This window comes from Haliaeetus albicilla, chromosome 19 (assembly GCF_947461875.1).
Source record: "Haliaeetus albicilla chromosome 19, bHalAlb1.1, whole genome shotgun sequence".
NCBI classification, from domain to species: domain Eukaryota; kingdom Metazoa; phylum Chordata; class Aves; order Accipitriformes; family Accipitridae; genus Haliaeetus; species Haliaeetus albicilla.
In genome coordinates, this window is record NC_091501.1 from 18,247,795 (window position 1) to 18,274,606 (window position 26,812).

At 38.9% G+C, this 26,812-nt stretch overlaps 1 protein-coding gene across 14 annotated transcripts in view; it reads left to right on the forward strand.

Moving 5' to 3' along the window:
• SOX5 (SRY-box transcription factor 5) overlaps nt 1-26,812 on the forward strand; it is a 649,313-nt gene that overhangs the window by 421,666 nt on the left and 200,835 nt on the right. For all 14 annotated transcript variants that reach the window (XM_069806597.1, XM_069806598.1, XM_069806600.1 and 11 more), the window contains one exon: nt 3,484-3,694. In XM_069806597.1, coding sequence (XP_069662698.1) covers nt 3,484-3,694 — 211 coding nt within the window. The remainder of the gene's footprint in view (nt 1-3,483; nt 3,695-26,812) is intronic.

Genomic DNA, 26,812 nt, shown 5'->3' on the forward strand with positions numbered 1-26,812 from the left:
GGAGGGAACTTCTTTCTCAGGGGATTAATTTTAAACTGTTGCCGACATATCTTTCTTGCCATTAAGGATTTCTCTGAGTGTTTTCAGGGGGATAGTTAAACTCTCATATGTACAGTCAGAGGATTTTCCTTGCTAGAAATTTTTTAGCTTTATACAACCATTGACATGAGTAGGTTTTATCTGGAAGTGTCCTTTCTTTTTACATGTTAAAAGTAGAAATCCAGAACCATTGAAAGTTGTTTTCAGTTTCGCCAGTAATAGCATAAGAAAGAGCAAAATAAAACAGAGGGATGTAAAGCGAAAGCATAGATAACAGCTGAGCATTTCAGGTTGTTGTTCCGAATGACAGAATGAAAAGATCATGGACAAGTGGGGCAGACAGATTCTCGAGCTGGTGTGCTAGAGGATACATGTTGAACTCTCATCAACAGCAGTAGCTGATGTGTGTGCTCGTCCGCTGGTATGGAAAGAAGAGGATTCCTCTTAGACTGCAAATCACGCAGTGGATGTGTGATTGCTACAGATCTTTTTGAATGAATAATTCACTGGTGTACTGTAATTTAGCCCACTGAGATGTGATTGCAGCTGTTCCCCTACTGTATATGTGTTTTGATTAAGTGGAGTGTATCTTAAACCCCACAAGTGTATAAATAGCCCATGTATGTGATATGCAAACACTGCATACATGTACACCTAACGAGCAGTCTAAGGAAACATTTTGTTTTGGGGATGATTACTTAGATGTGTATATTAATATATAATTTCTTACGCCACCCCCCCCACCCACCCCCGTGTAGAACAATTCCCTTTCCTTTTTTGTCCAGCTATAAAGTCGTCTTAACTGTGGTACTCTATAAATGCTTTTAGACAACATTGTAGTAGCAGGGCGTCTCTTTGTTATTAATGAGTTTATCATTCCAAGACCTTTACAATGTAAGAAATTACTTCTTTTGTGCCTGTTTTACAGGTAGGAAACTGAAATGCAGAAAGAAAAGTGACTTTTTGCATGGTTACATAGAACATTTGAAAGAACTAGGAATTGAGTATCCAGAGTCCTTGCTTTACCCACAAACTGCTGTCTTGTCCTCTCCCCCTCACAATTCCATTTCCCCTGAAAGAGAGGCAGGGAAATTTTAGTAGTTGGGTTCCATTTGAATGCCAAGCAATTTGTGATTTTGAAAATCACCTTGTATTACTTTACGTATCATTCAATCCTTGTGTTCTTATACTTCTTCTCTTATAACAAACTTGTTTTATACTCAGGATATATTTGTATGTATAAAAACACTTGGATGTACCCAAAATGTACATGGAAACAGCAATGATGATTCCTGAAGCTTAGGCAGCTCTTGCAAGTGCGTTGTGTCTGTGACCAATGTGTGACATAAACAGAAACACAAGTGAGTGTCTTTAGGGCCCACTTTGGAATAAAACCAAGAAACTAGTTCCTGGTAAAATTAGGAACGATACTGTTCCTATACATAATTGATGGTATAGGTGGATTTAAGAACTGTAACTAAGGGTGGTATTTGGCTTATCTGTCTTCAAAGTGTGAATAACAAAACAGCTTTCAAGATATTTCCTCTTTTGGCCTTGTCTGTAGGAAAGAATTGCCACTTGGTGATAATGGGTTTGAATGTTATATAAAATCTGAACCGATGCTAAAATTAACTATTTCGCTCGTCACAGTTAAAAACCACTTTCTTCAGGTCTATATATGTGAAAAAAAATTACATTCAGCTCCAACTCATTTTTTAAGTCCACTGTTAGCAAGTAGTAATTTTCCAAGTGCAGAACAAAAATGGAGGGAGTTGCAAGAAAAAAAAAGGGGCATTTCTGTTGACTGGAGTCAGAACATTTTTTTAGGGCTTGGTCAAAAGCTCATTGACGTCAGTAGAAAGTCTCTCATTAACATCACTGGGTTTGGCTTTTGGGGCATATGATGGCCCAGATTGTAATCTCAGTTAAATCCGATTCTGTTAGGGAATTTATTCACTAGTATAACACATTCAAGCTGCTCAAAACTGTTTGCACTAAAAGTTTTCTTAACCAGAGGTAATCTTTTTGACAAAACAAAGTAGTCTGTGACAACAAACACATTCTTTACTTCATAACTTCCCTGTTGCCTTACTCAAATTTTATTGAGATAATTTTTAGCAATTCATGTTCTATTTATGGAAAGACATATTTTTGCTGAAATATTGTGGTTTATTAAACCAGAGACGCCAAAAATTACTCTGGAAAAAAATGATAAAATTGTAACACAAATCACTAAAACCAGTGTATGTGTCGCTTACATACCCTATAAAATGAAAACAATTTAAAAATTATTATGACTTTTTCAACAAAGTCTGTAACTCAGATCACAAGATGGTCCAGTGACTTCTTTAGAAGTAGTGTTCATTAAACACCTGGAATACAAAAATGTAAGAAAATGGGATAATGAATAAGAAAAAACAACTCTGGAGAATCTGATCAAAATAAAAACTGTTCATGTTTGCAGCATTATATTATGCGGTATATGTACTCTGCAGCAAGCTTTGTTTGGAGACATTGACCTAAGTTTTGCAAGGTATAGATAGCATATGTTAGCAGAGAAAAAAACAAGTGTTTCAGAGATGTGTACAGAAGGGTAGGGTATTAAAGAGACATAAAAGGGGAAAGGAATATATGCAAAAAACATTGCCTTATGTAGGAGGCGGTGTGGAAGAGAAGGCTCTCATGTTAATGAAGGCAAGTTTGAAGATGCTGGAACCAGTTTTGGTTTCCATTAAAATTAATGAGTAGACCTCTATGGACTCTCACATGAGGAGAATTGTGTGTATGTTCCAGGGAGTCACAGAGTTTTGCCACTGTGCTGCCAGTGAAAGTCATTAGGACCACCTTTGTGAAAAATACTGTCTCTACAAGAAATGAAGGTATGAGATGGAAGAGGAGAATAGAAAGAGAATTAGAAAACAGAAAACAGTTGCTTCATCCTTTATAGATGGGAGAACTACTTGAACTGCAAGTTAGTCATATGGCAAAGAGCATTTAATATTTGGTTACTATTTCATTTCTTACAACTAGCCATCAAGGCATTCAGTAATTTATCAAGTTAGGAAATTAATGGTCCTTGTAAAAATTGAAGATTTTTTTCGAAAGAAAGCTGTAAAAGAACAAACAATTAAAGGTAATCGATACCATTGTTATTGGGAAACCTGCAAGTACAACACTTCTTCTCAATTAGGGAAAAACTGTATTTTATGTTTCTCTCTTGCAAGCTGATCTTTGTTCACTTCAGCCTGTAATCTTGGTTTATGCTTTATGGATAGGCTTTGTTCTGGGTGCTTTTGAAGCATTGCATGCCTTTTTAAAGGTTTCAACAGAAGAACAAACAGCAATGAACTCAAAGAACAAAGGATTGTTCTTTCTTTCCATCTTTATTTTTTTGTTCTTTAAGAAAAGAAAGAAATGTTTCATCTCAGTTTTTTCCCCTTTCAGGAAGTTGATGGCAATAAAGTGATGTCTTCATTTGCCCCGCACAACTCATCTACCTCACCCTTGAAGGCAGAAGAAGGTGGGCGTCAGAGTGGAGAATCATTGTCCAGCACAGCCCTGGGAACCCCTGAAAGGCGCAAAGGGAGCCTAGCGGATGTTGTAGACACCCTTAAGCAAAGAAAAATGGAAGAGCTCATCAAAAATGAGCCAGAAGGTAAGGCCTGGGAAACGGGCCAAAATTTTCTGTTTTGTCTTCTTTTCTCCAGATTCTTTGGATATGTATACTTTTTAATCTTCCCATTTTCTGCTCCATTTGCTTTTTGTTGCTAGCAAAATTGAAGTAAAGAACTCATAGTTCTTGTCTACATTAGAGATAAATTTCAGCAATATCCCGTTATAGCTAACATTTTTAGCTTTTCGCAAATGAGAGCCTTTGTCTGACATAACAGTCTTTTTGACACAGACACAGCAACATCCTCAACATGGGTACAACGAACACTGTAATTTTAACAGCCTGGGGGTCATTTACACCGCTACTCTCCCCCTCCCCCACTTGTAGAGTGAAAAGCAGTGTTATCAGCAATGTCAATGTTTTTGTGAAATTGTCTAGTAGGCATGTCGTTATTTGAAAGGTAAGATGTTAAATTTGGAAATCATGAAAGCTTTTGTCTGGATCATGTCCTATCATGTCATCCTCTGTTTATCTATAGTGCAGGTACTAGACAAACAGACACAGTACTGGCTTTCTCTGCTTTATGTCTGGCCAGCAAGTTTCAACCTTGGCATATAGGTATCATCTCTGGAGAATCAGTTTGGTTTTGAGAGTGTATGTCCAGTCGATGACGATGTCACTTGTGCTCTGTGGGCTGAGACCAAGACCAAACATCTGGCTTCTGAGAAGCCACTGAACAGCTTTGCATTAAGTAAGATTTTCAGTTCCTGCCTATTTGGGGCAGAGTCAAACCCCTGACTGGAAGAAGAAGGTCTCACTGTATTCTCCATAGGTATCCAGCATGCATATTTACAGCTAGATTTCCAGGGGACTGTGGGCCAGTTGGTGTGTGAACATACTGAGCCTTATTCCCTAATGCACAGTAGTAAGACTTCATTTTCATTTACACCCACCTACCCTGTTGTAGAAGTCTATTTCAAATGTTTAAAAGCATGGCCCTCAGAGCCCATCTCAGTGTTGAAGCATGAATTGACAACACCTACAAGAAAATTTTAGGACAACCTGCATACTGGAATGAAAATACGGATGCAAACACAGCCACACTGTCACATACATGAGCATGACAGGATTGTAAATTAGTCTTCTCTTCTTGAGTGGAGCACACAGTAAGGGTCTGCTGGGAAACAAATTCTTTGTCTAAGCATTTTTTTTAATATTACATATAATCACAGCATTTCATTTTGCATTTACGTTGACTTAATGGTCAGTGCCATGACCTACCTTGTGCCTTTGAATGGAAAAGATCTTTCCTGTGTATGGTATGAGGTTGGGGGGAAGGAGACCAGAGTTCTCTGTACGAGAGAGGAAAGAACAGTGGGTTCTGAGCAATGCATAAATACTCCGTTGAGTATGAGGTGGTACAAGCTGTACAGACTCCATTAAGGAAAGGCCACAGACAGACATGAGAACGGTTACAGAGCCTGTGCATTATCTCAGCTCTACTAAAATGAAAATATACAGTACAAACAAAAGATCTACAGCTTTCTGAAGAGATTGGGAGAGAAAGGGGGGGGAGCAACTGAATGTTGGGCTTTGCAAATGCATGCAACAGAAAATCTTTTCTTCCCTCTAGCCATTGTTCTATTGTCTTTCAGAGGCCATTAAAATGAACAGCAGGTTGTGATGAAAATTTCATTAAGCCCTAGTTAAGTCATTATGAGGGTGCCATATTCATGTCTGCTTACTCCCTGTCCAGGAAAAAATGAATAGGAAAGGGTTGGGTTTTTTTTTCCCTTTCTCCTTAAAAGCGAACTAACAAAAGTTCAGAAGTTAGAAGAGAATGGGAAATGGGACATGAAACAAAAGGAGGCCAGAGAGGTGAGCTGGCTAGGAAGAAAATTAGACTTGCATAAGAACATTGAAAGGTGGTGAGGGACAAATACATTATTTTGACAAGTCTCCCTCCCTCTCCCCTTCAGCCAACATGATTGTTTTTAGAGTGGCTAATTAAAAAAAAAAAAAATTTCTGGGTGCAGATGTTAAGACTGTTCTTAGACATCTTCCACAAATATGGTTTCTTTCCCTAAAATAAGTAAGTACTATTGCACACACAGTGTCTTCTCTGTTTGAACTCCAGCAGAAAATTTACTTATTGTGATGTCTTCTTCATGTAGTGCTAAATTAAAGTTGTCAGTCATTGCTGGTTGCTAGTCAGGTAGTTAGAATATTAACCAATTTCCCCATGAGTAAGATAAAGTTACAGGTGGGAATGTTTGGTAGTACATGTAGGTAACAATTCAACAATGTATGATTACTGTGTGTTTCAGTAATAATTATTAGTCTTGCTGGTTTGTGGGGCTTTGTAGGAGAAGACCAAGAATCTTGGTTAAGCTTTGCTGCATTATGTCAACAGCAATAATATAATACTTTATTTCTCTTTGGGAAGAAAGGGAAACATTTGCACCAGTAGCTGAGGTTTAATTAAGTGAATTTCCTGTGAATTTTTTGAAGACCAGATATGAGCCAGATTCCCATTTCTCTATGTACTCATAAGTTTATATATTATTTAACTTGTACAATGGGCTATGTTGGCTCTGTTTTTATTGTTTGAAATTGTCTTCTGAATTACTGTGGGAAATGTGCTTTTGAAGCATTCTTTCAAATGGCCTGTTTCTTCAAAATGGGAAAAAAGAGAAGGGCTGGGTAAACAACTTTAGGTCTCGATCCAAACCTCATATCAGTCAGGGAAAGGACCTTTCTTTTCTTAAATCGGTTTTGAGGACAAGTGAGATATCCCAAAATACTGATAACAGGTCTGACTGTTTTTAAGAAGCTTTGTTGATATATAAGGTAAATGGTTTTCTTATGTTCGTTAGAAAATAAGAGTTTCTACTTAGTGAATTTTGTCAGTAAAGGACAAGAATTTTTACAGTGTTACAAAACATACTGCTCAGAGTGCACAAATGCACTGTATGTATGCATATATGTAAGCACATACATGTACCCACACATGAGCTAATAAGGGAAACATCACTGTTCATTAAATGTTTTCCATGTTGATTTATTGCATATATGCCTTTGGTTAATGTCCCCTGTAGGAAGCCATGCTACCAACTCATTCTTAAGAACTTTCCAAAAGCTTGTCACTTCCTTTTGCTCCTTGCATATGTGTACGGTTTTGGTTTTTGTAGGGGTTTATGCTTAGCTCTAAAGCCCCATGCTCTTCCCCCCCCCCCCCCCCCCCCGTTGCCATTTTACTCTTGCTGTATGAAAGTATGTGACTGACAATGAGTCATGCTGACAGAGACATGGAGTGTTTCAGTGAATCTAAAACTTGTGGAATTTTACTCATACAGTGTAATACAGCTAATACAGTGCTCATTTTTCTTCCTTCAAATTCTGCGGAAAATCCTTATATGCAGCTTTAGCATTAGGCCCCCAAAGGCATAAACCTATTACTGAAGTCACACAATGTTATTTTACATGAAACATTCTGTCCTTTCTAACTTGAACTTCAGAAGAGGAGTCAGTCCCCTTTTATTCCTGGTATACAATAATGAAGATAATGGAGTGGGTTTGGAGAAGCCTTATATACTGTGACAGACCTCAAGCCCTTGCCCTGAGGGTCGTCTGCCGACCATGGGATTCCTTTTGCAGCTAAAATCATTAGGCGAATGAGATACAGGCATGTTTTTCTTCTGTTTTCTTAAGGCATCAGAGGATGGCAGAGACTCTCTGTCTGTCTATTCTCTTCATTTGTAGAAATGAAATGGAAATCTCTTTGAAGTCACTGAGCTTGACACAAGTTCATGAAAGCAAAGACCAAAGCAGCCACTTAGCTTTTTCTTGCACTATTAATTGGATTGGATTGCTGTATTTTAATTTATGGTCTGGGCTTGTGGAAAATTAAATCTCTTGAAATCTGTGTAGCCTTTCCTCTAAACGTATGGCTTGGCTTCTGGAAAAAATATAGGCAAGCAAGTAAATTCTCTCCTATTTTTAGAATAAGCCAGAGTACTCACCGGCTCTTTACACCTCCTAATTAAGAATCAATCTTCTTTTTCCATTGTGGCAGTATATGTTTGTAACAGGTTATGTATCTGTTTATCTTTAAAACTTCCATACTGTATCTTCTGAGGCTAGATCTATGTTATTGTACAGAATTTATAGGAATTCTGGATAAAAGGGATCCTATGGGCATCTACCTGACCACAGAGACTGCGCACATGAGCATGTGCACATGTGGGTATACTCATTCATCTGCATGGCTCATTCTTCTATAATAAGGACCTCTGAAACTCAATTCTGTTTGGCTGTTTAAATGAATACTTTGAATTTTATAGAAATGCATGTACACAGATATACATATATATAAAGTGCATATATTAGATATATATATTTAGACATAAATATGTATAACCATGCACACACAAGAATTGTGTATAAATAGCATTTAGTATTGTTCCTACTTCAGAATTTCGTTCTGCTAGTCCTTAGGTCTTCTGAGCAGGAACAATTAATCTCAAGTGTTTAGTAAGCAGGTAATACATATGTTTGCAGGGCTTTAACAGGTAATGTGAATACTAGAGCCTCATGTATTATAGTATGCTGCAATACTGTAAGTAATTACTTTGTCGGAAAGAAAGGGATGGGAAAGGCCTCTGGGGCATGATTTTTGTCTTCTGAACATCCCCCAAAGGCTATTTGTGTTTGATGTTTAAGTTTACATTATAAATCACAACACCTGTTCTTGTGGTAATTTAAATGGCTGTTGTTTAAGCAGTTCTGTAGTCTATAAAAGTGAACCATGTTGAATTCAGGCTCTCTAGATGAAATAAGATCCCAGAATATCTCCTAATATTATCAAACTCTTAATCAACATATCTTGTAAAGAAATCAAGAGGTCTCCCTCTTCTTAATCCATAAATTCCAAAGCAGACCATTAATGGGCACAAGAAGGGAGGCCTTTGAAATGCAGACTCTTGTTTTTAAATCACATTTGATGAGATGGGAAGAAATAAAGTGAACAGATTTGGGAAAAGCCTAAGGATACTCTAATTGGTTGAGGTTTGAATTTCTTTTATTTGGTTCTTCACTGTCCGTTTGACAAAGTATGTGGTGAAGAGGCTTTGTAACACTGTTCTACTGAAGAACAAAAAAGGATACTTTGCAGTTGAGTACTTTTAAGTTTTGTTCGTTCACTCCTGCTGCTGTGGAAGGATGCTTCAAGTGTGTTGTGGTTCCATGTTCCTCTATGCAGTCTGTCACCAGAAAATGTGTCTTTTCTTGTGGAGCAAGTGAGCATCAAACTTCCATACACTTCTTTCAAAGACCCTGCCATATGGAAATGTGCATTCATATACTGCTGATAAAAATAAAAAATAATTAAAAAAAATTAAAAGATGAAGTTTATGAAATAGGCCTATGTGAAGAGAAGGCACTGTTAAATGCTGTGGTGGCTTAAACTTTTATTAACAAGTGCTTTAACTCTAGAACAGAGGTAGCCTAGTTTGAAGCCCTGCCAGCTCTTACTTGCACAAAGTGAAGTTTATTCATTTGTCACCTTCAGTTTTTAAGTGTTTTCCTTCCTAATAGTTTAGCCTGATAGTCATGGTTTATTTCAATTGATGTTTTCAAAATTTGCTTAGATTCCCTTCCAAGTCTCTCTTGCTTACATCCTCAAAGGTTTGTAGCTTTTGGATTTTTCTTTTCTCTTTTGAGAAAGGCATCTGAGGTGCTGATACAGCATCTTAAATATAGAAGAAAGCATTATGGTCAAGTGAGATTCAGGAAACTTGTGCTTTTGGAGAGAAGATGCAGTCCTTCTCCCCCTCCCTGTTTTAGAATGAAAGTCTTCTCAGATGGATCGCCATAATTAAAATTTCTTTCCAGGGTACATTCACTCCTAAATATTGAACAAGCAGCAGCCAAAGCAAAATGCTTGATCTCTCATCTCCCATCTTTTACTGTGCAGCATACAAGTAGTTCACCAAGACCAAAATAATTATTTGGTCTCCTGTCTACCTCTAATTCCTGAGGTAGCCAGACTCAATAGCCATGATTAATTTCAATAGGGATTTTCAAAACTTGCTGCCACTCTTACCCCCAGATCATTTTGATGTGCCTGTTGCCCCCAATGTATTCCAGCTACGTCAGTTTACAGTCTGCCTTCATTTTTTGCCGCCCCCCCCCCCTTTTTTTTTTTATTAAATATTTCCCCCTCCCCTGGAAAAGCCATTAGCTTTCTGAGTTTCATTTCAGTCCTTGGATTACTCCTGGAAAAACCCCTGACCCAGACTGGTAATATACAAATATACATGAGGGAGTGTGCCAGCTCTTTCTGTATGCTTATGTGCCACAGCTTTTGGGGATGTCATTTATTCAAGAGTGAAGAGCGAGCCACCTGTTTCTCAGGCCTCTTGTCCCTCATATTAAAGGTTCAAGCCCTTGCTGAATAGTAACATCTTAATCTGGGCAACATACACAATATTTAGCTGAAACCTATTTGTCAAGCTAGCGGGGTTTGTGGGATTTTTTTTTTCGCTCTCTCTTACCCCCGAGGCGCTTGTCACGACCGTGCATATTAAAATTAATCAGACCTCCCAGGCTTGTGTGACTGTGTGGTTTAACATGAAGAAGTGGATATCAAGCATTTGCCCTAATTAAATAGGCCTGCTTGGTTTTGTTCTAGTGGATACTTGGTGTTTTTTTTAATAAGAGCTGCTTATGGAGGAGGCACGGCCAGCTCTAGAGTTAGTGGAGAGCTCACTTCAAAGTTTTCCCCACCACCTGCGCCCAGGATGCTGAGACCTGAAGGGCTCCCCGCGTTCTTTCTTAACAGCACAATTTGTGGGAAGTAAGTGGAGGGGGAAGGGGAAAATATGGCCAAATGAGCGAGAGAGCGATCAGGGAAGGAGAGGCGAGATGCTGGGACGAGCATGTGGATTGGCTTTTTGAAGTTGATTAAGATGACCTATCATCCTGTCTGATTAGCTTTAGATCTCAGTCTGTGCCATGAGCTATTCACAAGGCTGTCTTGTGTCTTCTGTTTACCAGAAGCAAGGGAAAGCCTCTAGTATGGCAAGGAGCAACATTTGCAGCAACTCCCACTTGCTTGTTTAGCTGATGAAGTAGCCTTGTAAAAACACTCTGAAGTTTGAAGCTGTTGCTTACTTTTATTAGTTACGTGTCTGTTTAACGTTGATATTTTTAAAGTGGTTTGAACGTTGCCAGTTTTACACAACTTTATGCATCTCCTGCATTGTAAATAAGCTGTACTGGGAAGATAGAACTCCTTTCATCATCTTTTCTTCTCGTACAGTTTAATTGTATTGTGGTTTCTGCATCGCCTCAGGAGAAAACATGCTATATGCGCGCGATTTCTATACTGTCATCTATAAATTCAAAAAGCGCTCAAAACAGAGTAAAGGAGAGTTGGGGTGGGGACGACACCCTAAAACCTGTTAAATAGTAATTAAGGACTGATACCATTCAGCAATTCAACAAGTTAATTTTAGCCAAAGATAGTAGAAAATTTGGAACGGTCAACATTTTTAGACAAAATGTTTCATTGGAAATGATATTTTTTGTTTTTAGATGTTTAAGATGATTAATCTGAAAGAGAAATGAAAACATTTCAATTAGGATTAAATAAAACATTTTGGGTCAGGTGGAAACAGCTTTTCCCCTGACTTGGTTTGGCAGCTGAAATGAAAAAATTCAAACTAGTCAAATGAAAATGAGTTTCAAATCCTGGAGAGGTTTGGGGAGTGTTTTTGCATCTGATGACCTGAGGAGGACAAATGAGCAGTTGTTATAAAGACACTGAAATGTATCTGAATGTTATGCACTGTAGTTTTGAGGGTAAACTAATATTTTAGTCAGAAAAGCTTTCAGAATTTTATTTCCTCCAAATGTGCAAATTTCTGTGTCTTCTGAAGCCTCCGTCAGAAAAGTTTTGCAGCACCTAGGGCATTTTATTTTGAAACAGATTTTGGAAGTTTATCATACTTCATATGTTAGACATACTTGGCATGTCTTTGCAGCAGAAACCTATGAGTCTATTCTAGAGGGCCTAGAAATCTGCAGTCGTTACACCCCCAGAATTTGATTTTGCTTTCTATTCTTGCAATCCAGTACGCAGGCAAGAAACAAAGCTTTATTTATCTGTTTCCGTAACCGTTTAAATCGCTGGAGTAAAACATCAGCAGGTAGGATGATACTCCATTGATTTAAAAATTTATTGCATGTCCATGCACTAACTCGTTGCCGTCTTTCTCTCTTGAAGTAGTAGTAGTATTCCTATTTTATTTTTTATTTCAAACCTTGGCACAACCCAAATGTAAAGAACCATATTGACACTGCCAAGCATCTGTCTGGTGCTTGACAGCATCATAGAAACCCTTCCACTCTTTCATCTGGGTTGCTATTGGTTATTTAACAACACAATGCAAACGGTGCAGTGTGGGTGTATATGAAATGGAAAGAAAGGTTGAGGTGGGGGGAAGGAGCCCTGTACAAGTAAATACATCTTTCATCATATCTTTTGTTTGGTCTGTTTACTGTGTGCTATTCAGTAGTCAATAGAAGTTGTTTGACGGTTCTGCAAAAGGGTAAGAAACCTTTTCGTAAACTTTTATTCTCCTGCATTTGTCTTAGTCCGGAAAGTTTTCAGCTTCTGTTTTACTTGCCTTGCTTTGTCGTCACCTGTCTGTTGTTGAAGGGTTTTTGTCGTTGCTGTTTAGCTGATGTGACGCAAGCTGATACTTATGAAATGCTCATTATTGAGCAGTGATCTTGTACAGGTGAAGTGGGCATTTAGAGAGCTTATGAAAGGTTTACTGTGGTAGTCTTTGGGGCAGTAGAGTTCTTTAAAGCTTGTGTTTTAATTTATTTATTTAGCCGGGGGATGAAAGTGAAAAGTGAATGAAGAGAAAAATCAGTCTGTGCTTTCTGCTGAAGAATGCCCTGTTAGCACTTGTGTGACTTGGTAAGGCTTTCTGAGATGTTTAGCCTTGATTTAATTCGTATTTAAGATCTCTCCTCCCAGCACATTAATATAATGTCAACGTAGAATGCATTGCATGGTGTAATTACTGAAGAGAGCAGTAGTTGGGAAAACAGACGGTAATTGAACACATGGCTGTTTATTACAACAGGACAGTGCTCCTACGCTGGTATTTAGGGCATTAATAGGGAAGAATTGATTTGTTGTTTTAAGATGAATTCAATCACTGTTGCTTGGGCCTTTGTTTGTTCAGGCCGAGTTATGCTTTGTTTGTGTTATGTGCCCAAGAGGTTTACACACCACAGCGTGGCATTAGTCATGCAGAGGGCTTGGGAGCAGAGCGCCATTTAAATGAACAAAGGACATTTTTCTTTTTGGCTCTGTTTATCTTCCTCTAGTTTTGTTACCCTCTAATCTGTCTCCATCTCTCTCTCCCTCTTTCTCCCCGCTCCTTTCCGCCCCAAACATTTTTGATCAATGCAGAGGTCCTCCTGCTTTCCTCCTTCCCCCTCCTCTTGATTCCCCCTCCTGAAGACGAACGGAGCTCTGATTGACAGGCGGCGACGCGGGGTTGTGGCACGGTGTAAACAGGAGTGGTTGCTCCCAAGTTTGTGCAAGGAAGAATTGGGGTTGGGGGCCGCGGGGGGGAGGAACGTTCAGCTTGGGGGAAAATTACTAATTTCAAAGCGAACAGAGCGGGAGTGAGATGTACCACTGCACGTCTCAACTCTGGTGGTTTTGGGAGAGGGAAGGCGCGCACCTTTTGTGGCTCCTGCTGGCTTGCGCTCCGGTTGGGCCCTGTGCCGGTCACATCCTGGGATTTAACGAGGCTTCTGCCCTCTTCTCCTTTTTACTGATGCAAGTCGGAGGGAGGAAGAGAGAACCACGTGACTGACGTTGAATTCCTGGTCTCCCCGTTGTGAGCGGTGTGGTTTATATTTTAGGCTCATTGTGCTTGAGAGGCATCTCCTCTTGATTTATTTCTGAGTGTGGGAGAGTTAATAGACACTTCAGAACTATGTGGGCCAAATTCTGCTCTCAGGTGTAAGTTCACAACTCCCGCTGAATACACAAGAGCTTTAAGAAGGCAACATATGACCCAATACAGAATTTGTAAAGAACCCAACGTGACTTGGTTTTTTTTATCCCTATACAGACAGGGATTAGGCCTGTTCCTAGAAAGAGCGTTATTAAGAGAACTGAAAGGTAACAACAACCACAAAGTCTGTGCAGTCATTAATTGCTAGAAACTTATATTTCCTAGGTGGTGAGGTACTTGTATGTAAGTAATAAAGTGCATGATGAATGAGCACGCGGGCTTGCCTTTTGGAGGTATAGAAAGTGCTAGCTTATACAGCGCAAGGAAGGAGAGCCACAAATGTGTGACATGGAGATCCAGCTTCTTCTTGTCAGGGAGAAATAGCAATTTAGCACACATGTTCATACACTGCAACATGCAGGGAAGGATATGAACCTCAGTTGTTCATCTGAGCCTTTTAGCCATAATTAATTAAATTATTGAATCTCTGAATAAATAATAGAAGCACAGGATGACAGCTAGAAGAGGATCTGAAGTCCAGCAGTGTTTTTATCCGTGCCTGCAATCATAGACCATTGGTTGTGTATGGGACATGCTACTTGGCCATTACTTATAAATCTTTTCCAAATATCTAGGAAGTGTAGTTGCAAAGGCCCAGCCCCTATGCCCAAGGGGAAGTTTCCTTCCCACCTCAAAAAACCCCCAAGCAGTTATTGTATTGTACTGCCAATAAGCAAGAATGATCATGGGTAAAAATTTATACAGCCCCGAAGTTACAATTTCTGTCCAAGTGCTTTATCAGAAAGGGAAGTGTCTCTCCTGACTTGGAAGTGGTTATCCAAGTGTCCTGTTTTTCCAGTACAGTTTGGAATGTTGCGTAAGTTTTGTACTGTAGATTAGCCCACACAATCTCAAGGTAAATAGTCTAGAGACAAAGATCACATGGAAGAAGAAAGCCTCTCAGTTTTGTACGCATTCTTGATCATTTTTTGCTAAACTTTTTTTTTTCCTTTTCTGTTTTGCCCGCAACACATATCCCATTTCAGTAACTTGGCGTCTTATCTCCCACAGAGTCAGGCACCAGGGCGGTGGGGGGGGGAGACAAAAAAGTCAACAACTAACCAAAAAAATGGTTTCAACTGTAGTCATTACTGTGTATTCACTACATCCTGTAAGAGCACTGTCTTGTTGCAAAGTGTAAAGCACGTTAATGTGTTTTTGCTGGGATGTATATATAATAGACTTAAATAAAGCAGTGTATTTCCAAATAGTTCCCTTTCCTTGTATGTGAAATTAATATATGAAGATGAAACTAGAGGACAGCAGGCTTTCGCTAATGATTTTCAGCTGCAACAATTCTGGATTCCACACTGAGCTCATGTACAGCCTTAATCAGCAATGCTGTTTAACTAAATATGGAGACATTTCACTGAAGATTATTTTATTTTAAGTCTTTTTTTATGCATTTCCTCTTGCTGTGTCATCTAATTGATTCACAGCTCCTGTGAAGCTTTGGGGTATGGGACGCATATCTAGGCAAAATGCATTCTTCCTTTACAAGTTTGGCCAAGTCAATCCTATCTGAGTTCAGAGGAATTAAGAAGCTGTCATTGAGAATCGTTCTGTAACTAACCATAAAATTATTAGATGAATAATACACATGATGTAGGAGTTTAGGCTATAACCTGTTCTTCCTGCTGAAAAGAAAAAAAATGCAGTCCTTTTGAGATGATCATGTTATTACATTACCATTTTTATCAGTATTTTATTGCTATCCAGGTTACTGAATGGGGGAACGCAGTACCCAGTGGATGTTACATGGTGCGCATGACCCAATATTTTAAAGTAATGGGGCCCACAAAAGACAAAAAGACAACATAATTAGTGGTGATTTCTTACATTGTGAGCCAGAAAAATTTTCCCAGTGTTTCTAATGTAAACTCTTTGTTGGTTGGTTTTGTCCTGCCATTATGCCTTAAATATAGCATGGAGCAAACTGCCATTAAATTGCTAGAGAGAGTGAGTTCAGCTGCTAGTTCCATTTCATCCTTGGTTTCTCACGTGTCATTGCTTACAATTGATCTGCTTATATTGGACATTACAAGTGTTCACCAGAAATCAGTCTAAATCTACCAACCACCACACTCCTAAGTATTTTCAGGAGCAAATGAGATGCAGTGTATGGCCAGTTTTTAACTCATCTGCTTCAGCTCTTTTAGTAGACAGGTCCCTGTAGACATAAAGACAGGTGAAAAAGCATCAAGAGGAGAGGAATGAAGACGCCTTCTGCACTTGCATAAACAGTCACCATTGTGGGAAAACGAAATGGGGAGACAATTTTTGTAAGCTTTTCAATATAACTCTTTAAGAGAGGTTAAAAGATGTGGTGTAGTATTCTTCAGATCTTCTCTTCTTCCTTAGGTTGCACCTTTGCAATCTGATTGATCTTGGGGTAGTGAAAATATTAGTGGGGATTTGTTTGTTTGATTGATTTACTTTTTTTGCAAAATCTTGTTCCTACTAGAAGAGGGCATTGGGATTGTTTAGGCAATCCCAGGTAGCTTTCCTCCCAGGCTGAATGCTTTCCATAAAGCTGTCAGTTCTTTAGCTTAATACTGGGTCTTAGTGTATTAATTCAAGGCTTTCAGTGATCTAGGACACAACATGTGCCAGGAGTAGGAACTAAAATTAGAGGCAGACTTTTGGCTGTGAGAGCTGCTTGAGGCTACTTGGGGTGAAAGAGGAGGGAAGAGGTGTGACGTCAGTCACAGCCCAAGGACTGCAAGATGTCCAAAACATCCCCTCAGATACAGGTTTTTCTGCAACACGCACTGCAGTGAATGACCCTTCCTTTTTTGTCTCATCCCACTCACTGATACAGCACGCGGTGGTTCGTTTCGCACACCAACTCCTTATCAAAAGCTCTCGTAGTTCCCTTGTTGTAACAAAGCCCAGTTCTTGGTATATTGGGATTGTGATTTTTTTTTTTTCCCCTCTCTAAAAGAGGAATGAAAACTTAAATAGTAGCTAATCTTTTATAACATGCACCTAAAAAAAAAAGTGAAAACATTGTGAAACAAAGTGAAATCCTTACGAAGGATTCAAAGTTTTCATTCACAGAAAACACCTCTTGATGCTGTAACCTAATGGTAGAAAAAAGATCAGGCAAAACAGGGCTGAGCGACAGGAAAATTGCTGCTTCTTCCTTCACTTCAGTGAATATATTTTATTCTGTAAAATTTTATGCTCTTGGCTGTATGCAAGAATAATTTCCCTGTATTTTTTTTAATATATCATAATTCTGTTAAGGACTATGAATGAGGAATAATTAGGCATTATTGTTTGGTTATGTAGATACTCTTGTGATCCCTTCTTGTTTACTTCATTTAAACTGCTGATACTGTTCTTACCATGTAGAAATAATGACTGTGTTACTTCATGAATATGAGATTACAGGGACAATGTTTTAAATTGCTGTAACACTTGTTCCTCCTGTGTGATCATTTCAGGCCATCTGAAACATATTCTTTTTTTGTGAAGAGATAAATACTCAGAAACACAAGTGCATGGATATTTACTCTTTACTAAAAGATCTTCAGTCTTTACCTTATCCTGGCTTGTCTCTTTCTAGTAAAGTCATAGGGCTGCACTTTGGCACTGTTGTAGGATTCACATAACTAAGAGGGGGTCCTGGTCTAAATAAGATACACAGAGGCCATTCTGCAATACAAGAGTTTTGCCTTATATTCAAACAGAAAGATTTGTAAGTCTTTATTGTTAGGGGAGAAAACCTCCTCTGAAATCTGTACTGTGTAAACTCTGATGTTTTGCTCCTATTCATGTACAGCACTTTCTTTGATGACTGTTGGAGTTCTGATCTCACAGGGAGAGGAGAATATTGGAGTTAAGATTTCTTGAACAGGGCTTAGGGGATAATATTGTGTTTAGTTTGTTTCACTAGATGCAAGCTAATCAGAGAATAATTAACAGTCGAAATGCCAAGGTCCTTATTCATGTAAAGGATCTGGTATTGAAGTCCTCAGTAAAGTAAGACCGAATTCAATGAGACTTTAAACTGAACAAATGCTTCAGGATTTGTCCCCAGCTATCTTCTTCCTGTCAGTTTTTAATGAGCATCCCATAAAAGTGTTCAACAATTGTACTGACTTTGATTTTTCAAGGTTTTGGAGAAAATTGCTTTCTCAGGTTGTGAAAAAAAATAAAATGTTGAAATAAAAAAAAGCACATTTTTCCATCGTGATGTCTAACATCCTGTAAGCAGATTCAAAGACTGTCTCACCTCATGCTTTCTGATAGGCAGTATGTTAAGGACATTATAACGAATATTGTATAGAAGTTGCCGGGAGGAAGAATTACAGCTGATAGATGGAGGTATTTTAGACCTCATCTTAAGTTCTTGGGATTGAGATAAAATTTAGCTAGAGAGGTAGTTACAGATGCTGATACTTTGTTTGTTTGTTTTATAAATGAAAGGGGAAAAAACACCATTGTTAAGATCACCATACAGAGCCTGGTGTTTAAATGCCATGATTTTGTGTCAGAAGAAGCAGCTAGTGTATCTGGATTCATCCTTTGCCTTGCTTTCCTCGGTTGTCACTGAGAGCTCCCAAGCTGAGACAGATGGCTGCTGGTTTACTTGTGTGCGTGGGAGACAGGAACTTCCACATGTGATTTTTTACCATTTGGTAGTAATTAGTTTGTTGTATAAATTAACATTAACTGAACCATTCTTGAGGCATTGTTTGTAATTATCTTCTTTGAGCTTCTGAGTGGTGTAAAGAAATAAAAAGCGGGGAAGAAACTGCTTCTTATTTTGTACAGGGAAAGGACTCTGTCATTAAGCAGAACAGAGCAGCAATTATCATCGCATGCCCAGTAGACTGAAAACTTTGAAAAAAAAACCTTTAAAAAGCAAGAAATTGGTTTTTTTCTGTGAATATTAATGGAAATTAATGATTTGGAAGTGCAGATAGATTTTATAAAATTTGTAAGAATGAAGTATGAATACAAGCAATGGTGATCGTGCCTTCCTGACATCATCATCATCATTGTTACTGCTACTACAACTACCACTGCTGCTACTTTATTTGATGTGTGTTCATAAGGAGTAGAGGGTTTCTTCATTTTTTTAAAATACATGTTCTCTCAATTTTATTCCAATTTTTTTTCCCCATCTTTGAAATACTTCCTGATATTTTTTTTTGTGGTAGACAGTAAGGATCTTGTGTCTGCATATCGGGCAATGAACTGTCGTTAGTGCTGGTTTTCTCCGGGGATTTCTGTCACTTCCAGCAACCAGCCAAATTGGAATTGTCAGGAGAACAGCCTCTCACATGTTCCTTGGCACTTCTGTTTCCAGACTTGGCCAGAATCCAGACATGCAGAGGTTCGTGGACGTGAAAAATAACAGGGAAAATGCCCTCTGGTATTAGCCCCGTATTTTAGTAACTTATTGGGCATCTTTAGGTTCATTTGCTGGAAAAGTTCAATGTTTCAGCAAGTAAGAAAGTTTATATTTCATTAGACTGAAGTTCTTCCCTTTCCTACCCAGGAGTAGGTGAGAACTGGTGTCAGTGTCCGTCTTTTAGTGTAGCTCTCCTGCCCTGCATACAAAGCTGGCACGATGGGCAACACAGCACTGTGCAGTAAAATCCTCTCACGTATAAGCTAAGCTGCAGTAGTAAAACTCAGGTATGATCCCTCACAAGGCACCTCACAGCTTCATTAAAATTAATTTTGTATCTGAAGTGTACCCTCTAGAGAAAGGTTCACATGACTTGAGTTTTAAAGTGTCTTGGCATTTTCTTGTGAAACAAAATGAAGACAGTTTTAGACCCAGACTTGAACTTGTCTAGGTAGATTGGTGCTGACCGTGGTTTTACCTGAACCCATTGATACAGGGCCCACACCTGAGAGGTGTGTTTGGGTCGTCTTTCTCCTGTCAGAATTGCCATTAATATTTACGTTTGTCCAGATAAATGGTTTTACCTGGACAATAAGTGCTAAAAGAGGACTCGAAATTCTGAAGTGAGTAAATATAGATGCAGCTTAGTTAAGAATTGTTCTCTTTTTCTTGGCACGGCGAATTAGCCTATATGAAGCTCCATGCTGTTTGGGGAAGAGGAAGGTGGGAGGAAGCGTGTGGGAGCTTTAGTGGCTGGAAACGCAAAGACAGTACGAGCTGAGTACGCTGAAACCTGCAGCAAAGAGAAAGCTACTGTGGATGGTTTTCCTTCTCTCTTTTTTTCTGGCAAGGGTTAATGCTGTAACCGAGAATATCTGTGATTCTCCAGCTTTTCATATCAATGAATCAAACATTTTCTGAACCATTCTATTGAACACTTTTTTTTCTTTTTTCAACTACGAAAACTGAAGGTGCCAAACATGCTTTGATATTGATGTGACAGCGCGGTGGATGGGCTTGCAGTTAGCTGAAGTGAGCACGTGAGCTTTTCAGTTCACCTTCATCCTGCTGAAGGGTTGTGGAACAAGAAGGAAGAGCTGAACACAGCCTTTTGTTGTATGAAGTATACAGCTGCAGCATCATCGTACCAACTGTAGGGCTGTTTTTTTCATCCCTGGAGGAGTACAAGGAGGAGAGATTGGTCCTGTGGCTAAAAGCACAGAGCAGAGTCAGAAAATACAATTTCTTCTGGTTTTTGTTTTGTGAGGGGTTTTTTCATAAATTTTCCACATGAACTTCATTCTCTGTGTCCAATTTCTGCATTTTTAAAGCGTGGTTGATGATAGTAGCTGTGTACTTCTTCACAGTGGTGAAATACAATTACTGCTTGGGAGATGCAGCCTGACAAGTGGTCCTACCTTACAAGAAAGGACTTAGACATAGGTCTGAGGAAACAAGCTGGCTGGAAATATGTCTGTTACAACTCAGCCCCATTTGTCTGCCTAACCAGAAATGGGATTGCAGGTTGAGTTTGGAAGCCTTTGGCCTGAATTCAGTAGCTTCCTCACAGGCAGAGCTCACTTTTGCCTCAATGGGATTTCTGCAAGCGGAGCAGCTGCTGCGTTGGGCCCGTAGGGTTGTTGTGCAACGTGAAGTTGGCACTGCAGCTTTGTGCGGTAGTTACACTACTAGGAAAAGATTTGGTTTCCATACCTCCTCCTAGAGTCTCCTTTCCTAGACCAGACAATTAGTGTTGACTCCCTTGGTGCTCTTACCTGGAGCAAGGGCTGTGCTGGGATGTCAAGCTGGGGTCCTCCTGGCTTGCAGTCCTCCCGGCGCACAGGTGGGAGTAGGGGATCGTAACCGTAGAGGCAAACGTAAAATCATCCCCTCCTTGCCTGCCACAGAAGACAATTTCTTGCTGTTTCGCACGCTTTTTCCTCACATGCCTTGTAGAACTTATTTATTTATTTTACGGACATGCGAGTTACAAGCTTTGGCATGGCAAGAAGGTGAGGAATTTTTTGTTTTGTTTTTAGTTTGTGGAAGAGGCGGGTGGGAGGGAGTGTGTGGGAGCTTCAGTGACTCGGAGCTCAAAGAGAATGCATTAATTAACCCAGGAGGATTGCTGGGATGCAGCAGTGAGAAACTGCAGCTTTAAAATCCAGTGATCTTTATCCATTGTTGGGTTTGGGTCAAAGACCTCGGATAAGAGAAGGGGGAAGAAGGGTGAGAAGGAGGGTGGGCACAATGGGAACCAGATGTTTCAAGCTGACGGGGGTTGGCCTCTCTGTTATTGTGTGACAAGCCACCCATCTCCCCCGCGCGCCCAGCCTTCAAAAGTATGTCATTCTTCCCTGAAGTCCTTCTGTCCTCCGCAGAGGGAGGGGAAGAAAAACGGAGGGGGAGGCGCACACGCGCGTGCACATACATACACGCACACATACATGCACGCATACATGCTCACACAGACAGCCCTGGCTCTGCTTTTTTCCTTTGGCCTACCTTGTCGAATGGCCCTGGAAGACTAAACAGGTGTTATCTACTTTTGATTTCAGTGCATTTAAATTAATCCTGTCAGCTCAGCTGTTAAAACAACTGTCATCTCCAGCTGTTAGTAATTTTCGACTGGGCACTTTTACAGGTTGCCAAGTTCTGAGCCTGCATTGTGAATCTCTCGCTCCCTTTCTCTCAAAGCGCTATAGTAACAATTTGTATTTTTTTTAAAGGGGACTCGCATTGCACTGTTTTTATATCAAACCCTGTTTATTATATATTGAAATAATAATATCACAAAACCCAACATCGTCATGCCAGACTTTGGAATAAAGAACTAAACCATGTGTGGAGTGCAGTGCATATCAATCTTCTGTGGGTTTGTTGCAGCCTCTCTGTGCATTTTAAATTTGAATGAGAGATGAATCAACCTGAGGGTTTGGGAGGGAGGGAGAGGGGGGCTCTAAATTTTTATTGCCAAAAATAAAGCCTCCTTTTTAGAAGCACTGGTCTCTTTTTTTCTTTCCCTCAATGTACATTTAATTTTCATAACTAGTATTAACAGGAGGTACCTTGTAATGAAAATTCTTAAAACACCTTTCAATTGTTAGATTAATAAGATACACATGGTAGCCTTAAGAATTGTAGGGGGGGAAAAAAATCATAAATTGGATACATGTTATTGATTTCAGTAGACACTCTCTAATGTGACTTATTCCTATGTGGTCAGGATCTATAGTCCATTACCAGTGCTTCAGAGTCAGATAGCACTTGTGGATTACACAGATCTGAATCCTGACAAGGAAGGCTTTCTGTGCCTTTAAGGTTTCCACTCGTTACAGTTGCCTGGCCAGATTTTCAACTGGTATAGAACTGAAGCTGCTCCCTTGACTTACATTGCAAGCCATCCTTAAAACACTGGAAAGGATTATTCAGGCATTCTTTTGCATGTTCCTAGGAAAAGGGTGCACTTAAAAAGTGGCTATAGGTAATCATTTTCTCAGCAGACCACAGGTGATTTTAAGTGTCAGGCAGCCAAATAAAAGGGATGCTTTAAAAAAATCATGTTTTGTATTGTCTGTCTCCTACATAAATAAAGGCACTGTTTCTGTATCTTGTAGTAAAATAAAGACTTCAAATTTGAAACCTTATTTCTTAAGGTTTTCATTATCTTTTAGTTTTGAATTTCTTCAAGAAAAGTCTGTTAAAATAGGAAATACTCCCCAAATAATACCAGTATAATTCTTTTCCTTTTACTCTTCATTCTTACGCTTGGATGAAGAATTTTACTATTTAAGACAAGAAAAAAAAGCCAAAATCTTTAGTAATTATATGAAAGATAAAAAGGAAATGTCAGATGCTGAAGTGCCATCTAATTCATCAGGGCAGGTGCTGATCTCATTGCCACCTTTAAAATGTATCTCTGTTTTTTGGCATGTTCAGCTTGTAATACAGAATTGCAGCTATCTCAGCAGTATCCTAAATTCCAGTACAGTTGTGGCTGTTTTTGAAGGCCCCTGTATTAATGTCTTCCTAGAGGAGTTCTGAATTCTTTATGAATAACTGTATTCATATTCATCAGTTTTCAGGTGAGCCATCATTATGATCTTTCTTCTCAAACAGTGCTACCGTTTAAGTAAGAGATGAAGCAACTTCCTCAAATTTCCCATATATTAGTAAACAATTGTAGTATTTTTCAGTTAAATGTGAAACGATTACTGAAGGTCCCATTTAGTATTAAAATCTGGAATACTAGTTATGAAGTATGCATCTGTACACATGAGGCCGTGGATATGTAGGACCAAATTACATACGTATTTACATACGTACACGCAACTACTATTGCTACTAGCAGGAGCTGTCGTTGCTTATCTTGAATTCTGCTGTGTCTGTCATACTGCATGGATAAATACTGGAGCTACAGTGGTATACCAGACACATTTTAGTAGAGAGTTTAACGTGATTTCCTTAATGTAAGAATTTAATCAATAATATAATAATTTAAAACTCTGATTTCACAGAAGCTGCTACTGGGCAGGAATGTCATTAGATCAAAGCAAGTACTTCCTACAAAATACTGCTTTTTTGAAAAACAAAGTGAAGTGACTGAAAATTCAAATAAAGAAAATATACACTATGATGGAAACCTTTTTCTACGCAAAATCCAAGCATTTTATTTTAGGGAGATTGAAGACTTCACACTCCAATGCAGTTTCATTTGGTCATTTATAGCGTATGTGATACTTCACTGTTTAAACCTGCATCAATCCCTGCTGGAAGGTGCATTGTCAAATGTTCTTGCTTACAAGGATTTATCAACGTAGGTTTAGTTTCTGCTTTGCAAGATGCCCCTAGCTTGAAAAAACAACTGAACTTTGAAGCCAGACATGCTTATGGTTCCTGAGGCGGACTGCTGCTTCCTTACTCTTTCCATCTCCACATCTCGTCCCCACCACCTTTCGCACCAGAACCAACATTTGACTCATGGCTTCTGCAACAAGCTGTCACCGTCTCCTTGGTGCCAAATACCATTAAAGGTACGGCATTTCTTAAAATTAGATGGTGGTTAACTTAATGCTGCAAAGGCTAATTTACGCATATTTTTCTCGTTGTCTTTTCTGTTTTGCAAGTTCTTTTCCTTGTAGACACATAGCTTGAATCTCCTTTGGCATGACACCATTGTAAAAGACAGGTAATTCCAGTGACATCAGTAAAATTGAAGTAAGTGAGACTGAATCAGAGCCCAGTATCTTCAATATACAAAACGCATGTCTACTTTGCTTACTCAAATGAAAAGGTACTTCCAAACCTTTGAGGGTTTTGTGCAACTTGAAAGGTTCCATTAATCTTATCTTTATGTAGTAAAACCTTGTCAATTCACACTAATGATTCTGGGAGTTAACAGGTAAGCACATTTTTCAGCTGGCTTCCCCTTGGGTGAGGGACTGAACCTAAACTCTTGACCCTACACATCTAAATTTAGGGGTATTCAAAATCTGAATTTTGCAACTCGAGTCAATATTTAAATTTCTCTGACTTTGCATTTAGTAGTTTTGGCCAACTGATTTATGTTTGACAATCCAAAGGTGTAAGAGATATCTGCATACGCTATTATCTGTTAGAAGATAGACAGAGCACACATACGAAGGGTGGGGGCTGTGGAATGCTCTAGCTTGGCTGAGGAGTCTGCAGGCACACAAATATTTGTGCTGCTGAATTAATAAAACCTGTCCCTGTCATCTAAGGGACTAAGGAGGCCCTTTAGTGGCCCAGAATTCAAGGGACCTGTGATACTTATAAGAGCGCTTGTCCATCCATTTGTTTCTTTCTTGTGTGACTGGAGTAAGTAGAGGAAGATTTACCTGAAGTCTGTTTTTTGAGAGGAGAGGAAAGATTGCTCTATCGCTTTTTTTTCCACCATAGAAAAAAATGTATAACATGAGGAAAAACAGGCTCTGGTTATTTATTCCTCTTTAAGTTTCCATTTTTCAGTTCCATAGTTTATTTTCCCTTTCTTCTTACCTTCTTTTCCGATCTTTCCTCTTGTATTCTTGAAAGAGCTCATTAACATCAATTAACTAGATTTGACGAGCATGAACAAGCATCTTCAAGGCAAGCAGGAAAAGCGACAGTAATAGCAAAAATAGTAGTGAAAATTTGATAGCAACAGGACATGACTGTGTAAAGTGCACTGCAGTGTCAATATAGTGTAGAATATTACTAGGCTCTTAATTAAGCAGCGGTTTCTGTTAGATGAAATATTAAATGCAGTTCTTGACTGTTTTTATGGATCTCTAACCTGGATATATAGTAAGCTATGCTTCTAAAGTTCCTGTATTCATAAAATCAAAAGTGCAAGTTTAAAATTTAAAAAAGTATATTGCCATGACCTGCTGTGTGGTGGTTTTTATTTTTGGTGGAAGAATGATATTTTCAGTTTAGTTTGTTGTCTAGGAAGGACTACAAGCTAAGCTGAAAAAAATACTCATTTGCATTCAAACCTGTAAGGGTAAATGTATAGCTTAAATTGATAAAACTTCCCCAAGTAAACGATCAAAAAATTCTGTGTCCTGCTACCTATTGCCAACTATCTTTGATAGATATACCTCAAAGTAAGCGCATTTGAATAGCTGCACCTGCTTTCAGTGGTACTGGCGTGATTTGCTTCCAGCGTGAGGAAAGAGGTGGTTTTTTGCTTTCTGTAATAAAGTTGTTTTGGTACCTTTGAACAAAACTTTCTTTATCCAGTGTTGATGGGTGTCCAGTTTAATTATTTCTCTCCTCTTCAGGTGGACTGCTTGTCAGTGGTCATGTGGCTAGATTTTTCTGATTCCATCTAGGTCATGGAAGATGACATTTTTCAGTGCGTTCAGAAAAACACAGGAGATAAGCACATTTACGTGGCATTGGTGGGCTGTCACGAACAAAGTCAACAGAGCTAAGATTAGGACTGTATATTTCTCTGTGTGTGTACACATGTGCATGTGTTTATGTTCCTGTGAGAAGCTAATGTAAACTGATGCCTATTTCAGCTTTTCTGTGGAGGACAGGAAGACAAAGCCTGACATTTACACTATTTTTTAAAACTTGGTATTTTATAGACTCATTGAGGCAGAGACCATGCTTACTTTGTGTTTTCTTTACCAGTAACTATAATGTTAGTGTTATAAAAAAAATAGCTCACCTCACATAATGTGCACTAGTAAAGGTAATATTTCTTTGTGATTTCCTTCAAAATTTTGCTTTAGAATTTCCAAAATGTCAACATTTTCTGACCAGTGACAAAGAAGAAATGGATTTTTACCTTGGATATTGTCTTTTTAGGTGGATTTTATTTTTCAAGTTGTGAAGAAGCCACAAAATACATAATTGTAAGTGACTTTTCTCCCACCCCATTTCTGTCCACCTTTTTCCACAGTCAGAAACTCTGGATTATCCATAGGATGTTTTTCTATAAGAGAAATGCCTGTAAGTACTTCACCTCAAGTCAAAACAATTAGAGCAGACACTTTTACGCTAAGCTAGAATAGTAAGTGCAGCTTTTTCCCTGTGTAGCAAAACCACGTTAAAACAAGTTTAAAGTATAATTATTGCATTTTTCTGCAGTTTCAGAATATGGTCATGAGCAGGTTATCATGAGGTAAACTAAAGAGAAGAATTTGCAACTTGTCAACTCCTTCTAGTTATTCCCTG